Source organism: Cibotium barometz, chromosome 15, assembly GCF_041138505.1.
Source record: "Cibotium barometz isolate CiBa-2024 chromosome 15, ASM4113850v1, whole genome shotgun sequence".
Lineage (NCBI taxonomy): Eukaryota > Viridiplantae > Streptophyta > Polypodiopsida > Cyatheales > Cibotiaceae > Cibotium > Cibotium barometz.
This window is the reverse complement of record NC_141060.1, coordinates 26,951,027-26,967,257: the sequence shown is the minus strand read 5'-3', so window position 1 is coordinate 26,967,257 and position 16,231 is coordinate 26,951,027. Positions and strand designations below refer to the sequence as shown.

At 43.6% G+C, this 16,231-nt stretch overlaps 1 protein-coding gene across 1 annotated transcript in view; it reads left to right on the top strand.

Moving 5' to 3' along the window:
• LOC147631114 (beta-phenylalanine coenzyme A ligase-like) overlaps positions 1-14,885 on the top strand; it is a 15,593-nt gene extending 708 nt beyond the window's left edge. The window contains exons 2-5 of the mRNA XM_086809446.1: positions 13,768-13,957; positions 14,066-14,211; positions 14,279-14,346; positions 14,429-14,885. Coding sequence (XP_086665572.1) covers positions 13,768-13,957; positions 14,066-14,211; positions 14,279-14,346; positions 14,429-14,567 — 543 coding nt within the window. The 3' untranslated portion in view covers positions 14,568-14,885. The remainder of the gene's footprint in view (positions 1-13,767; positions 13,958-14,065; positions 14,212-14,278; positions 14,347-14,428) is intronic.
• Positions 14,886-16,231: the final 1,346 nt, after the last annotated feature.

Here is a 16,231-nt window from a genome sequence, read left to right as displayed (position 1 = left end):
CTTCACATGAAGTTCTAGTGTTACCAACCGAGCCAACTCCCTCACATGAAGTACTTGATATTTGACAGATGAACCCTCATGGATGAGGGTTCATCCTCTGAGATAGGGGCAGCTAGGATGGAGGTTTACATGTTAGTAACTCTTGTTGAGATGCCTTAGGAGCTGGTGATATGGGTGCTAGGATGGAGGTTTAGATGCTAGTAGCTTTTGTGCACTTTGGTGGCACACAGCTAGGTCTTGTAACAAGGGGCTGAGGCTCACCCCTATCGGGGATCACCCTGGAGCATAGGGCTAAGGATCCCATCTATTAGAGATCCATGCCTGTCAAACTGGGTGCCCCATACGACCAGGGTTTTTGCCTAGCCATGGCCCTCGGCAAGTTTTCTGCATCTTTGAATGGATAGATCCATGAGGTCTAGGCACGTACCCAAGACAACTTGCACAATAGATCCACTCATCCCACTTATATAGTAATCCAGCATAAAGCAGTCACTGACGGGATTATTAAAGTATAAGTGCTTATAACTTAGGTCAAAATAATCAGCCTGCTTTCCTAATCTTTTGGGCCCTCTAACCCAAGATTAGGCCAACTAACTCTATGGCTAGCATAAGATACATAACATACTTCCCCTCTTCAAGACATTTCCACCCTTGGAAATAGGTATGGGAAGAATCTTCTAAACTAGCAATTGACTAGAGGACACATCCATGTAATATGCGTAACATGCTTCCATATATGAAAGATGTAAAACTGACCCAAAGGTCCCTTGGAGAAACATGCATCTAGCATTGCTACCAAGGATCGGTTCATCATCTTTGTTTGTTGCGAATTAGACTGAAATCAAGTTCTTGTCATGACTACATCAAATTATGAAATCATGCTAAAAGCATTGTGATCTATTGGTCTTGGGTATCTAGAATAACCCTCCACCAACCTACACATCACCATATAGACATGGTCATATGCATCATCAATTCTACTAAATCATAAGTCAGTGGCCTCTTCGAATGTCCCTCGAGGAATGCATTGGTGGGTACCCTATCTGAGTCAACACTTGACACACAAACTATATGTCCTCGGAAGATCAAATATATTCGAGAATCAACTGATCTAAATTAGAATTTAGTATCCAATCTTTGAGTTTGGCTCCTATTCAAAATGTTGTGCACATCAAGGCCCAATGTGAAATGAATCATCGTACCTAACGGTCTCACACAATCACTCAAAAAAATAATCATTAATGGTCAAACATAAATGTATCACCATACCAATCTTGAATCTAAAACACATGCAAACAAACTCTTAAGTCCTTTCTTGTGTGTAAAATCTACCCACCCTATGTTAGCAATATGCAAAAGAACATGATATCCTAGGTCAAAAAAATAGGTACATTGGGAATCCTACATGCAATACATCCTAATGTCCTATACACTAGAATATGCTCCATATAGAATATCCTTTAGATTTAGTGTTAGAGGTGAAATGGCCAATCCCCCCTCATGACCCAATCTTTATGCAATGCACTTTATTTATAGATAACATAGTCTAACTTTCCGGGTGAGCTTTACATCAATCTCACTCCCGAACATTGGTGGTTTCATGGCCGAGAAAGCATAAGAATAGTATCTTACTGATTCCTACAAAGGAACAATAAGTCCCAACCTTGGTTCTCCTATATGGGAAAGGGATAGTAACCTTATCAGTACATTCTAAAGGCAACATAGTGCATCTCAAGGAGACTAAGTTCTACATTCAAATAACAAGTGATCATCAAGCCAACAAAAAAGAGGAATTACATTGAAGAATGCCAATAACAACACCTTGGAAAGAAAAAATATGCACTGTATTAATGAGAATGTGTACAATCTTCTCCATGATCCATCTTCAACATAGATAAGATCACGGGCAAAAAGATGAACTAAGGTTAATAAAAAAAACCCTAAGCAAGATCAATGACTAAGATTAAGGGAAAAAAATATTTACAATTATGGAGAAGTAGTCTTTGTGTCATGTTTGCAGCTTTACTTCCCTCAGTCACATCAGACGTTAGCCTCGGTCATCATCGGACCTTTAGTTATAATTGAAGCACTTGCCCTCAGGAATGCTCTTTAATTTCTTTGGTGGTGGCTTTGATGGATTGGTCTCTAGGTTCTGGAACATCCCCCCAGAAAACTTACGTTTATGCTTGGTAGTGGTGCCCTTCATAAGGCTCGGATTGGAACTGGCCACCGTGTCATCTAAAAACTTTGGAAATCGGATGGCTTCCTCCAAAGCCATGCTATGATTCCGCCTATAATTTGGATCCAAGCCTCACACAAAAAAACCCAGACAAAGTGCGAGGATCCATGTGTGTAGCACGAGCAACTAGTGCTTTGAATTTCTGCACATAAGTGTCATAAGTTGTGTTGTTCATCTCTAGTTCCGTGAACTTGGCCATGATGTCAAAGTCATCTTCTGGTGGTTGGATGAGGCCCAGTCCTGAATTTGCTCTCAAAATCAGGGGTTTCTGCTTCAAATTCCTCCACCAAGTCAAGGCCTTCCTTTGAGGAATCCTTGAGCCATCTAGATCTTCCGATTATCCGGAAAAGGGTGAAATTCAAACGGGGTATTCAGGAGTCCACAAACTCCTGTGTCTTCTCCTCCTTATCGCCTCCAAACATATCAAGGGTAAAAAAGGTGCTATCTAACTAGGGATAGCCGAAGGAGTCAAATTTGCCATAGCTCGTTGCAAGAGTGTAAGCTGGTCCTTCAAAAGCTGTGCAATTGGGTATCCAATTGAGCCTTCATACTGTCAAGATCTTTTCCCTGTATTTCAAGAACAGTGGACTTTTGCAAATTTTGAATTGTGCCTTTACGACTTAGCATTGGCAACGGGGTTATCTGAGCCAGGAACGTATTCAATCATACCTCCAAATTGTTGGAAGATCTGACTCTATCTGGCCTGTCTGTCACTCCGTTGGGCATTTGGCATAGTTTGCAACCATTTAAGTGCTTGATGATCTATCTTAACTATGAAATCTCTCCTGTAAAGGAAATGCTTCCAATGCTTAAGAGTTGTCATCACCCCCAACAACTCCTTGTCACACACAAAATAATTCTTTTCTACGTCATTTAATTTTTGTCTATAATAAGCCATTGGGCACCCTTCTTGCTGGAGGACAACACCTATGGCCAGACTGTTGGCATTGGTAATCACATCGAAAGGATCATCACATGAAGCCAATTTGAGAACCGGAGACTTGTTGGAAATATTGTTCATCCCTAGATGGACTCCCTGCATGCTTGTATCTGGCCCATTTATGAGGGCTTGCACTGCATATTTTATCTGCTATTTTTGCACCATTTTTAGGTGCCTTTTTTAAAGCATTTTATGGATTTTTGTCTAGGTCGGCCTGTAGGACCTGGCTGACCAGCTCATGAGAACCTATATAAATAGGTGCCTCATTCCCACATCATTTTATGTCTAATTTCAGCCATGACTTGTACATACCAGCACTCATAGGCCTCCCTCGTGCTGTACCTTCATTCACATTCAGGTTCTTGATCATTTGCAGTTTACTGTCTACAAATATATGCTGTTTTATTCTATGTTTTGAGATTTACGGCAGTAGCACAGATTTCTCACATGGTATCAGAGCCTAAAACTGCTCTAGCACCTACATTTTCTTTCAAGAGCCTGTTGTTTACAGATTTCAGCGCATAAAGACCTGCGGTTTCAGATCTGGGAGCTGTGTTTTCATATGAGAGCTGCGTTTTTCATCAGAAAGCTGCGTTTTCTCAGTGGAGCTGCGTTTTCTTCAATTAGGTTGTGTTTCTCTTCACAGAGTTGTGTTTTCAACATCTGTGGTGCCCTTAAAACTTGGAGAACCATTTCTTTCTCCTCTTCTGGTTTTTTTTTTCCCACCCTCCCACCTTGCTTTCCTTCTTCTTCATCCTCATACTAACTGTGCTCAGTTTTAGAGGAGGTCTAGTTGCTTCTAGCCCTATTTGAAGAGGAGGATTTTGCGTTTGGAGGGTATGGCTTAAGTAGATCAATATTCTAACTTCTCTGGACTTCTTTTCTCTTACTAGGGAATCCTATCCCGTACTTCTCAGGTTACCACTTCATCGGTATCCTCTCCCTCCACCTCTTTGGTGGTTTCTCCAACCACTTATTATCTTATTTCTGTTAGCCTTTGGCCTCCGAGAAGACCTAGCGCGAACAGTTTTATACACGGGCACTTTTTACCCTGTGCTGGCAGGGGTTTTTTCCCTGTGTGAACACACTCTAGTGTGTTGGGCACGTCAGTCCTAGGACTACAAGTACCTTGTACTCCATTCATTTATCATCATTTGTATATCGAGTACTTCTAGCTATTACATCTCGTCTCTCTCGCTCTCTGAGCTCGATACGACTGTGTGTGACTGTGTGTGTGTGTGTAGAGCATCTACTCCCTCATCCAACGTTGGCATTAGATCCCTAGTTTTAGAGCTTGGTTTCAGAGTCAATAGCTCCACGCCATTATTCTCTGAAGCGGTGAAGCACATGGTACAGTGGTATCATTACTTTACGCCGCCTCACATCTTGGGTAAGCTCTCGCACTTCTCACACATCTAGGGTTTCTACCTCCTCCTATACATTGCTGGTGTCATTAGTTGTCGTCGCAGTACATCCTGGGTATGCTCTCGCATCTTGCACTTTACACAGTTTTAGGGTTTCCGTCTCCTTCTATACATTGGTGTCATTCATTTATGCTGCCGTACATTTTGGGCATGCCCTCACACTACACTTGATCCAAGTAAGAAGCTTTCGGCATTGGACTTCTGTGTCCGCCGATTTCGGCTGGTTTTGCTGTTGCTATTGCTGTTTAAGTACTGGCTTTCAACTTTCGGCACTTCTGCGTTCGTCGGTTTTGCCTGGTCAGCCATTCAGCTGTGTCCGTTGGTTTTGCCCGGTCAGCCACTCAACGTTCGGCTTTCAGCATTCGGCATTGGACTTCTACGTCCGTTGGCTTTGCTCGGTGAGCCATTCAGCTACATCCGTTGGCTTTACCCGGTTAGCCATTCAATGGTTGGCTTTCCGCATTCAGCATTTGGCTTCAGCTTTCAAACATTCAGCATTTGGCTTGAGCTTTCTGCATTTAGTAGTTAGCTTTCGGCCTTCATCTTTCCGCATTCAACAGTTGGCCGTGTTTACCCAAGGGTGGTTGATGGCCCAGAGCATTCACCTTTCCGCATTCAGCAGTCGGCTTTCCGCGTTTGGCCTTCCACTTCGGCACTTTGCATTCGGCATTCGGCATTTGGATTTTGGATTTTCGCATTTAGCATTCGGGATTCTGCCTACTACGGTCTTCTGTGTTCGGCATTTGGGTTGCAGATTCAGCGTCAGTCGCTTCCACCTGCTGCTGCAGATTCATCATTAGCCACTTCCGCCTATAGACTCTCAACAAAGTCCGCGTCAGCCCATTCCGCCCTACCGATGCCACGTCAACTTCCGATCTATTGATGCCACATCAGCTTCTGACCTGCAGATTCAGCATCCGCAGATTTCGACCTACAGATTCAGCGTCCGCAGATTCTGCCTACAGATTGCTGGTTTGTTGAGTTTGCACATGCATTGAGCAGACATTTGAGATATTCTGAGTCACGTGGAGTTATTGTCTGTGTTAGATATACTTCAGTGAGAATGAGAAAAAGAAGAAGCAACAAGGTTTTGGTACAACTACAACTAAGAATGTCGAGGAAGCAAATTTTGCACATGATGGCTATGCATTAACAGTCACATGCAGTGATTTACCTGCTTCTTGTTTGTCATTGTCAGATGCTGATTGATACTTTGATACAGATGCATAATTGTCAGTTGGTGTTGGTTCATTTGATGCAAAGGAAGAGGCTAATTGGGCTCATGATGATTGTGCCTTAGTCACTACATCTTCATTGCATGATGTTGCTCTGCTAGTCATAGATTTTGGTCATGATCCATACTTTGATGATTATGCTTTATAGCAATTGTCAATTGAGTCTTCTCTATGGCTGTTGCATTTGAGGGGAGACACATGTTGTGTATTGCTATTGGTGATGTCCTTGGTCATTTATGGATTTGACCTCTCAATTGTGCTGTCTTGGAGATGTGTGATGCTTACTTGCTAAGATGTATTACTTTCTTTCCTAGCTTCTTGTTTGAGTTCCCTCCCCTTTCTAGCTCATTTACATGGATGCTCATGGTGTTAGACTGTTGCATTGTCTTCAGCTTTGTTGCCTTGTCACTATGCATAATTCAGGAGTATCTGTACATTAATCTATGTGGGATTACACCTCTTTTATTTTTCCATATACACCACAGTGCATGGTGTTACTGAGAGGTTGCCTTATACTCTTCTAGTAATGGCTGTATGTATGCCTTGTTGCCCCCACTTGACAGATACTTTCATTTGGGATTTCTTTCTCCCTTTATTTTCAGCATTTTCAGCACACTTACAATGTTGCAGATTTTTTACATCAGCCATTTCCATTGCTAATTATCACCTTATCGACTTGATCATTGACTAAGGTTCCTTTTGTTGATGTATTGGCATTCAGTGGACCTTGATAGCTTATGCATTGCTGTTGGAAATTGTGCCATAGCACATTGTCCATAGTGCTTACATCTTCATGCCATTATTTGGTACCAGTGTTGAATCTGTTGAGCCTCCTTTGGCTCCGATTGGCCTTCTGCTATTGGTGACAATCAACCGATTCAGCAGCCCAACTTTCCCATATTGCTCCAGATTAGCCACACTTTGATTAGGATGCCATGGGTGATGCATTAATTGAAGAGGATGCAGCCATTCGTGAATCACAGAGAGTTCTCTGGTGACAGCAAGCTGCCTACACTTATGTTAGGTTGGACACGCGTTGCCTCTTGACATGAATCTCATTTTGTTAATACAACCCTTGTTGTTTCCGCATTAAATGAGGAGCCACTTTCTCCTTTTGATGCATTGGAGGATAATGATTGGAATGACTTGCTCGTGCTTGGCCCTGATGAGGGGCAAATTTTAGTTTTCGTCGTTGAATTACAACATGCATTTGATGTTACAGACATGGGGCTTTTGCATTATTATTTGGGTATCCAGTTTGTACCAGTTGAGAATGGCATCATGCTATCACTTGAGGACTCTTCCGAGCCTTTTGATGTTGCCACTTATCACAGGCTTGTTGGATGCCTTATATATCTGTGCACTACCTGTCTTGATATTCAGTATGGAGTGTCACAGTTGAGCAGATTTATGCATTGTTCTAACACTTGGCAATGGCAAGCAGTGAACTATGTCTTTCGTTACCTTCAAGGCGCTTAGGACTTTGCATTGTTTTATAGCAATGCGTCTTCTTTATGCTTGACCGCCTACACTAATAGTGACTGGGCAGGATGTTATGGCACTACGGTGTCAACCAGTGGTAACTGTTTCCTTCTCGGAAGTTCATGTATTTCATGGCTCAACAAAAAGCAACAGACAATGGCCTCTTCTAGTTGTGAGGCTGAGTACAGGGCAACATTCACAGCTACTGTGGAATGTGTATGGCTCCGCCGTCTATTGGTAGATCTTGGTAGTAGACAACCATCTTCTATCACCATTTTGGTATTAGACAACCATCTTCCATCACCATTTTCATTGATAGTCTGAGTGCATTAGTAGTCGTGCGGAATCCGGTTTTTCATGCGCGAACAAAGCACATTGAGGTGCATTATCATTATGTCAGGGAGGCTCCATGCAAGAGAGATAGCCTTGACTTACGTGCCTATACAGGACAGTGTGGCAGATGGGTTTACCAAGTCTCTTTTGAGAGAGTTTGAAGCTTTTCGCAAAGCTTTAAACTTATAATCTCTACCAGGGTAGTCTGCTACACCCTGTACACGTTCACACCATTCACTTCAGGGAGTTTGTTAGCCTTTGGCCTCCGGGGAAGTCTTGGTGTGAGCGGTCTTATACACGGGTACTTTTTACCCTATGCTGGCAGGGGTTTTTTCCTGTGTGAACACACTCTAGTGTGTTGGGCACGTCATCCCTAGGACTACAAGTACCTTGTACTCCATTCCTTTATCATCATTTGTATCGAGTACTTCCAGATCATATCTTGTCTCTCTCGCTCTCTGAGCTCGATATGATTGTGTGCACATGTGTGTCTGCAGAGTATCTACTCCCTCATCCAAAAGTTTCTCCCCTCCCTCAGAACCTCTCGCTTTCTTTCTCTCATGTTCCATCCTACACTCCTCCCTAAATCAGTGATTGCATGAAGCTTACAACCACCAATTATCATACTTGGTCTTTTTATACCCAGTTGCTACTTGAAGGTGCTGGTGTTTGGACATTAGTTATGACACCTGCCTCGGTGGATCCGGCTTTTTAGGGAGTTTTGGATGCTCGTGCACACCTCATCATCATTCATTGCATGACTCCTACCATACAGGCATAATTTATTTCTACGAGGAGTAATGCCCGACAGATGTGGCTTGAGATTCAGAGGAGGTTTGGTGTTGTTTCTTCCATGAAGATTGCTAAGCTAGAGGCGGATCTTGAGAAGATTTCCATTAGTGAATCTAACAATATCACTGATAAGATTGGGGACTTTACTCACATCAAGCGGCAACTTGAAGAATATGGGAGCTCAATCAACAACCCGATCCACAAGCTTCTTGGTAAACTGCCTCTCACTTTTGATTCCTTCAAAGATCATTTTGACTTTCGCTAGCTTGTTCCATCTTTTGAAGAAGTTGTGAGTTATCTACATGACAAGTGTTTGATGAGAGGCAAAGGAAAGTCGAAATATGCTTTTGTTGCCCAAGATAAGGGCAAGAACAAAGGAGGACGAGGAGGCAACAACAACAACAACAACAACAATAGGAAAAAAGCTGCCTAAGGAGAGGGCAAGAAGGATAATACAGAGGCCAAAGGTAACAAAAGCTTGGAGTGTTCTTTTTGTGGTACATCTAGCCATACAGAGGAACGATGTTTTTCTCGACATGATAGTTCTTGGGCAACCAAAGTCAAATACAAAGCCAAAGATAACTCTCAGGATTCTGATAAGAACAAAGGCAAGGAAAAGGTGAAGGATGAGGGCAATGCCAAAGTGGCATACATGGCAGTTACAGATTCTCCCCCTTGTCCCCGAGTCAGGGGTGGAGTGGATAGGGCATTAAGGTCTCCGAAAAAGAACCTGGGTTGACCGTTGTCCCCATCTCTCCACATGATACTTTCCTCGTGATCACAGATATAACTTCTTCCACAGAGGTTAGTGACACACCAACAAAGGTTGAGTGGGTCAATGACAGCGGTGCTTCCACCCATAGGACCAAACATTCACATATTTTGGGCTCTGGAGGATTACCAACCACTCTCTTCTTTGGTTTGTATTGGAGATGGCTCTTCCTTATCGGTTCTTGGTATTGGTAATGTTTCTCTTGGCTCCTTTGCTACTCTCCATGAAGTTTTACATGTGCCTCGGCTTTCAAAGAACTTGTTTTCAATTCACATGGCTGCTCGGAAGGGACTTGGAGTTTATTTTGATGATGAGGTGGTTGAGGTCACTGACAGAAAGACACTCTCGGTTGTGGCCAATGGAGTTCATGATGGAGGCTTGTACAAAATAACCAATTTCTCCTTATAAATTCCCTCATCTGACTCTCATATCCATCAGTTATTCTCTCCTTCTCATGCCTTAGTCTCTGTTGATGAGACTTCTTTGTGGCATTCATGCTTTGGTCATGTACCTATTTTTGCTTTGCATAAAATTTCTTCCTAGTAGTTGGTTCTTGGTTTACCTAAGCTCCGACAACTATCACATATATGCTTGTCTTGCATGATGGGCAAACATCATAGGGATGCTTTTCCAGAGGCCGCTACACATCGGGCTACACGAAAGCTCGAGCTTGTACATGCAGACTTGGTTGGACCTATGGAGGTTGAGTCCCTTGGAGGGGCTAAGTACTTCATGCTTTTGGTGGATGATTATTCTTGGAAAGTATGGGTATGTTTCTTGGCTCGGAAGTCTAATGCTTTTGCCAGTTTTCGGACTTGGATAACCATGGTTGAGAATCACTCTCACTGTACAGTTTCATTCTTACGGACTGACAATGGTGGTGAGTTTGTACCCTTTGATGAGTTTCTTGCATCAAAAGGTATTCAACGGCAGACAACAGGTCCTTTTACTCCCCAACAAAATGGAGTAGTTGAGAGGAAAAATTGGACCGTGAAGGAGATGGCGAGATCTTTATTGCATCATTCTGGTCTTCCTTCCGCGTTTTGGGAAGAAGCTGTGGCTACTTCTGTTTATCTCCTAAACCGTTCACTCACGAAGGCAGTTGATGGGTTGACACCGAAGGAGGCATTTTCTGGACATAAGCCATCTGTATCACATCTTCGTCTCTTCGGTTGTATTGCTTTTGTTCATGTCCCCAATAAGAAGCGGACTACTAAGTCCAAGAGGATGATTTTCACAGGCTATAGCTCGAGATACAAAGGATACTGGTTTTGGGATCCGGATGTGGAGGATATTATCATATCTTGAGATGCTCAGTTCGATGAGACATTATTTGGACTTGATTCTTCTTCCATGTCCTCTTCTGAGCATATTTTGGACCCATTTCCAGCCAATATTGGAGAGTTTTCTCATCTACCATAGCGAGCTTCTTCACTTGCAGTGATTCCGGTGTTTGTAGCACCACAACCCATTGTACCACTGTTTCAGCCCCTGTATCTGCTGTGTCCATCCCCTTACATAGAGCTGGATTGCCTCTTGCATCTTCTCCATTGGTATCTGCAGCCTCTCCATTATCTTCTCCACATTTGGCTGCTTCTTCTCCATCCACCACTGTCCTGGATGCATCCATTTCTGCAGCAGTACCTTCTTCTTCTTTCAGATTTGAGAGGAGGTCTAGTCCACCGGTGGGTCCAAAAATTATTACAAGACTCTGGCCTTTCTGATAGCCAGTTGTAAGGCATCTATTCCTTTGGTTGATTCTACTGAGTACTGTTGGATTATATCATCTCCAGAGGGTCTACATCATCTTTTTCATGCTTATATTGGCCATTTATGAGGCCCTGCATTGGCATATCTTAGCAGAGATTATTAAGCATTTTTCTACTATTTTTTGGTATTTTTAGGCATTTTATGTAGCATTTTATGCTACTGCCATGCTGTCGGCCTTCTACAACTGGCCGACTAGCATCCTGAGGGAGTATATAAGGGCTGGCTCCCTTTCCCTCAATTCATCTCATTTTTCAGCATTGAGGTCATTAGCAGTTGCTACTGCTTCTCACCATTGTACAACACCTATGGGTTTTCCTTGTGCTCAGATTTCTGCAATAAGCATCAGTTTCCAGCATTTACAGTGTAGCACGCGGAAGCTCTAGGGGTCTTCTTTCAGTCCTAAACACCACTGAGAACATGCTGATGCAAAACGCAGATATGAAGAGAGAGTAGAGAGAGAGAGAGAGAGATGTTGGAAATTCAGTATATTCTAATGGTACAAAAAGGTACCTAAATCTGCAGCCCTAGACTGCCTTTATACAAAAGGTGATAGACACCAAAATCTAGTCCTAACATGGACCCAACTCCTAATGAGTTGAATGATTACAATGATGAGCATGTGCCTCCTTTTATAGCCCTTTGGACTCCCTGGAGTGCTGGCCGACCAGCAGTCGGCCAGCCGACTGGTTATATTCATCATAAAAGCTGCGCCGTCTGGACATAATCCCTTATAATGCTGCGCCTTCAGCTGCCTTGTCCTTTGGTCCAGCCGACGTCATCTTCTGATGCAACCGACAGTCTCCACTTGCAGCCGACAGCTTCCTCTTCATGTCCTCCATGCCTTGCTCCAAGTCCACACTGGCCTCTGCTGCACTCTGTGCTCCATAATCCTGGTTCCATTTGGTTCATACTCTTTATCGGGCTGCCTCTTCTGGACCAGCATCTGAGAATGTCCATGGCATCTTTCATGCACATGACATCCCCCTTTGCTAAATTTGATGACGGGATTCCAACCTATTCTTGGATGACTGTCATCATCCCAATCTTTTCCCGAAGTCCCTCTGTCATCCATCCATCCCTGGCAACCCTTTTCTCTGAAAGCCCGGCCCGGTCTCCAAAACCACTCTATCTCATAATAAGATCTATGCATTTGTTCCCTCTAGTCCCCAATCCATTCTTGCCCTGAATCTGAACACTGTCTTGGTCTTCATTCCTGAGAAATGAGTCTGGCACTCTCACATCACCCCTTGGAGGATAATCCTCCCTTGGTACCGTTGCCCAAGAATCTATCTCGCTCACAGGACTGCCATCCCCTCTAGCTTTGTGGAACACCACCAACAAACCTCCTGGGAGCTCTTCCCGATTCTGTGCTCCTTGCCTTGGGCTTCGTATCCGTGTACTTTCCTGTACCTTGGACCTGTACACCATCATATGGGACTGAATCAGTGTTTAGCTTTGCTGAGCTTGATGCTCTGATACCAATGTAACACGCGGAAGCTCTGGGGGTCTTCTTTCAGCCCTAAACACCATTGAGAACATGCTGATGCAAAACGCAGATATGAAGAGAGAGTAGAGAGAGAGAGAGATATGCTGGAAATTCAGTATATTCTAATGGTACAAAAAGGTACCTATATCTGCAGCCCTAGACTGCCTTTATACAAAAGGTGATAGACACCAAAATCTAGTCCTAAAATATCTGCCACAGATGCGTCTCATTGCCGTATCAAATGCTTTGCGGAAGTCCACAAAACAACAATATATCCTCCGTCCTCGTGATCGTCCCTCCTCAATAAGAGCTCTGAAGGTGAGTATATGATCCAGTGTGGTGTATCCCCTCCTAAAACTAGCCTGTCTAGTTGCTCTATGTCCCTGCCTCTCTGCCCACCGGCTCATCTCATGCTCCAAGATGGATCCGTATATCTTAGCCAGATAATGGCCCATCATGATCGTACGATAGTTGCTGGGCATCATGGGATCCCCGCTCTTAAGCAACGGCACAATAGTGTTATCTGTCCAACTAGCTGGGAAACCTTCACACGTAGCTCTATTAAACATGTGTACAAGGATCGGTGCCAGAGTATCCCGTGCATATGAGAAATGTTCAGCTGCTAGACCTTCATGATCTTGCGCCCTCCCTATGTGTAGTCTATCAATCGCATCTAGCACCATCCGCAAAGTGAAGAAAACGCAATGATCCAGTTGAGGTGATGGCGGCCACGGAATGGGAGGCTGTCCAGGTACATCATATAGGGACATCGCATACTTGTGCCAAGTCTCAGGTGCCGTGATCGGGGTAGGTGGCTGCCTCTCCTGGAATTTTTTCCAAGCCCTCTTAGTGTCCTGACTCAAAAATAATTGGTACAGCTCTGCCTCAAGCTTTGCTAGGTAATCCCGCTTCTTCTTTCGCACAAAGCGTCGGAAGAGCGTCTTGGCCTGTCTGTGTGTACGTGCCCCAAGGGGTGACATCTCTTTGTAGCTAAGCTCGGGTCTCTCGGCATTCGTCATCATACCAGCTATTCTGCGGAATAGTACTGCTCAAGGGCTTAGAGGCAGCTATAGTATATGGGAAAGCATATGTTGCTGAGGTATGTAGTACCTCTGTAAAGCCTCTCGTAAGCTCCTCTAAAGGGCTATCTGTGTCAAGAGTGAAAAGGCCATCGTAGACTGCACTGCAATAAACTCCAGAGAGAGAGAGAGAGAGAGAGAGAGAGGGAGAGTGGAGTAATTCTGGCATCACCTCTTTGCACTTTCAAACGGATGACAATACTGTGCTGCTCTAGGGCTATGGTCTTACAGAGTCACCTGGTGGTGGATCTTTTCATATCACCAAAGATGAGTGTGAGCACCATGATTCAGTAGGCTTGCTTACACCAAATACAGAAGCTAAAATTGTAGACATGGACTCGGGGAAGCCTTTGCCACCGAATCAGCAAGGAGAACTATGGTTGCGAGGGCCTACTGTTATGAAAGGTATTGCCTTTGTTCTTGTAGTCTTGTGAGTACATTTCTTGATTGTTACGTACATGCATGGGTACATACATGCACTTACTTTGAAAAGCATTGCAACACTATATGCAGGGTACTTTGCAAACCCTGCTGCAACAGCTGCAACTATTGACCAGGAGGGGTGGCTACACACAGGAGATTTGTGCTATTTTGATGAGCATGGATATCTTCATGTCGTAGACCGCATCAAGGAGCTAATCAAATACAAAGGCTTTCAGGTACATCTATCGCAGACAAATGATTTCCTTGAAGTAAAATTATCTTTAACTTCCATGGTGCTTGTAGGTGGCCCCAGCAGAGTTGGAAGCAGTCTTGTTATCCCATACAGAAATTGTAGACGCTGCTGTGATACCGTGAGTGGTCTTGTAGAGCATGCTAAGTTTTCAACCCTCACAAACCGTGCTGACTGACATTATCGGAGGTTTCTTTTTGCAGTCTTCATGATGAAACAGCAGGGCAAATTCCTTTTGCATTTGTCGTTCCGAGACCAAATTGTATTGTGACTGAGGCCGAAGTGATGACTTTTGTATCAGAGCAAGTAAGCATTCTTACCTTGGCCCATTTTAGCTTGTAATCTTCACCTCTCTTTTTTTGATCACTTTTGTATCAGAGCAAGTAAGCATTCTTACCTTGGCCCATTTTAGCTTGTTAACAACCCAATAAGATATCATCTTCACCTCTCTTTTTTTCCGTGAAAAGATCCTTCTATTAATTACAATAAAACAGCCATAGGCTACATGTACAAGCTCAGAGCCCTCAAATGAGGTGGAGAAAATCTGGAGGAGGGTAGTCCCTCCATGGCGTTCCTCTCGGAGGGAATAAATATGAGTAACTTGGTTTCTGCACAAAAACCAAAGTAACCAGAGACTTACAAAAATTTTGGTTAAAGAAATTGGAAGTGAAAATTAGGTGTGTGTGGTTTTGAAAATCATAAAGAAAATGAATACATGAGCATGCTGTAAGGGAAAATTGGGCCACTTTGGCTTTTCAAATTTGAGGAAATGGTAGGCGTTGAAGAACAATACGCCTCCCTCACTTGGGTATTGAAATGGAGCAAGTACAATCATTGGAAATGCTGTTTGGTATGCATTTTACCCCTGGGTATATTGTCCATTGGGTACTTCTGTGTGTGTAGCTTCTTCCCACAGTTACCCAATGGTGAAAAACATGCTTGGAAATGTTGGAAATTTCAAAAAATTGTACTCTTCTGCATAGGTAGGCGTGGAGAGCTTTGTCTTGAATTCTGTGTGAAGGGGGGAGGCATAAAGGACTGCCATGTGTCACCATGGGCTACCCACATGTGTATAGGACACGTACTTGCTTTTTGCCGACTTTCCCATTCCCTCTTTATTTAACTTGAGTTGCTCACCCTTGAATCTCCTAAAATGTAGAGATAAGGGTTGAATAATCAACCCAACCCCTTTTGTTATGTACCTAACACTATTCCTCGGAATTAGGTCCTAATCTGGTCAAGGTTGGGGAACCTTGAGATTAGCGGTAGTAGTCACTATATAAGTGACTTATGGGTTATTGTGATTCATTCAGTCATACTTGGCTGATGGTCTATGCCTAGACCGGACTCTGGCCATGGACATGGTGGTTCACAGGTGGTCTTGCCAAGGGTCCCTTAGGACATGCTCTGGTGGTATGGGACACCTAGGCTAACTAGCTTGGTGTGTGGGGAGTGGACCTTGGCTCAGGGGAGATTCCAAATGGAATCTACAGTTTGGAGGTGAGATCCCCCTTCTATGTTGTACTAATCTTGTGTGTTTAGCTTGTGTATTAGGTGATCCTACAGGAAGGACTTCATAGTTGGTATCAGAGCAAGCGTGAGCACGGTTGGGAGGTGAGCATACTTGCACCCTTCTATGCTGTACTAATCTTGTGTATCAGGTGATCCTACAGGAGGGACTTTACAGTTGGTATCAGCGCAAGCTTGATCACGGAAGCGGGACAAGCATAAGGTTTGTGTATTTTTTTGATGTTCTTTAGTGTTGCCTCATCAGGATCTCTCGGTCACCCTTATTTATGTTTAGTCTGTAGGAAAGAGATAAGTGTTTAAGGTTTCTTGCATCGTGCTTAGCTTTCGTGGATTCTAAAGGCCGAAATGGCCCATGAGACCAAAACAAGGTACAACTGATGATGATGATGTCTCATCATAACAAATCTGAAAGAGAGAGAGAGAGAGAGAGAGTAACACATGGGTTGTGCATGGGTAAACAGTAAAACCCTTGCTGT